The following is a 793-nucleotide window of genomic DNA, read 5'->3' on the forward strand; positions in this document are numbered from 1 at the left end:
CCACCCCACCCCCAGAGGCCCCAGGCCGCCAGAACCTGAGCGGGGCAGCGGCTGAGGAGGCGCTGGTTGGGGCGGCTGGCTTCCCACATGGAGACACGGGGAGTGTGGAGGGCGCCCCCCAGCCCACAGACAACAGCTTCACACCCAAATGCGAGATCGTTGGCAAGGACGCTCTGTCTGCACTGGCCCGGGCCAGCTCCAAGCAGTGCCAGCAGGAGATCGCTAACGTGGTGTGCCTGCACCAGGCCGGGAGCCTCATGCCCAAGGCTGTGCCCCGGCACTGCCAGCGGGCTGGTAAGAGACAAGCACAGGCAGAGAAGTGGGGGCCCAGGAGGGTATTCGGCAGGGATCCCCGCCCCCATTTCTCAGGGATGAAAGCCTGGAAGGGCACGCCTCGCTGCCCAAGTTGGGGATGAGTGCACTAAGTGGCTGAAGTGGACCTGGGGCCCGGAGCATCGGGCTCTACGTCCGGGGTTCCTCCTTTGGACAGCAGGCAGCTCCCTCTTCCCATCTTGTCTCCACCCTGTGACCTGGGGCGGGACCTTACTGATGCCCCTGTTTTCTACTCTCAGGAAAGATGAGCCCTGGCATCCCGTGGGACGAGGTCCGGGCCCAGCAGCCCGCAGATGGCCCCCCAGTACGAATCGCCTACATGCTGGTGGTTCATGGCCGTGCCATCCGCCAGCTGAAGCGTCTCCTCAAGGCTGTGTACCACAAGCAGCACTTCTTCTATGTCCATGTGGACGAGGTACCTGCTATGGCCAGGGAGACAGGGCATCTGAGTGGGGAGGGC

The 793-nt window shown here is 64.3% G+C and overlaps 1 protein-coding gene across 1 annotated transcript in view; it reads left to right on the forward strand.

The window, feature by feature from the left end:
• Positions 1–793, forward strand: part of XYLT2 (xylosyltransferase II) — a 21,121-nt gene that overhangs the window by 14,079 nt on the left and 6,249 nt on the right. Inside the window, exons 4-5 of the mRNA XM_010843157.1 lie at positions 1–294; positions 573–748. Of these exons, the coding sequence (XP_010841459.1) occupies positions 1–294; positions 573–748 (470 nt within the window). The remainder of the gene's footprint in view (positions 295–572; positions 749–793) is intronic.

This window comes from Bison bison, unplaced genomic scaffold (genome assembly GCF_000754665.1).
Source record: "Bison bison bison isolate TAMUID 2011002044 unplaced genomic scaffold, Bison_UMD1.0 scf7180017864180, whole genome shotgun sequence".
Classification (NCBI taxonomy): Eukaryota; Metazoa; Chordata; class Mammalia; order Artiodactyla; family Bovidae; genus Bison; species Bison bison.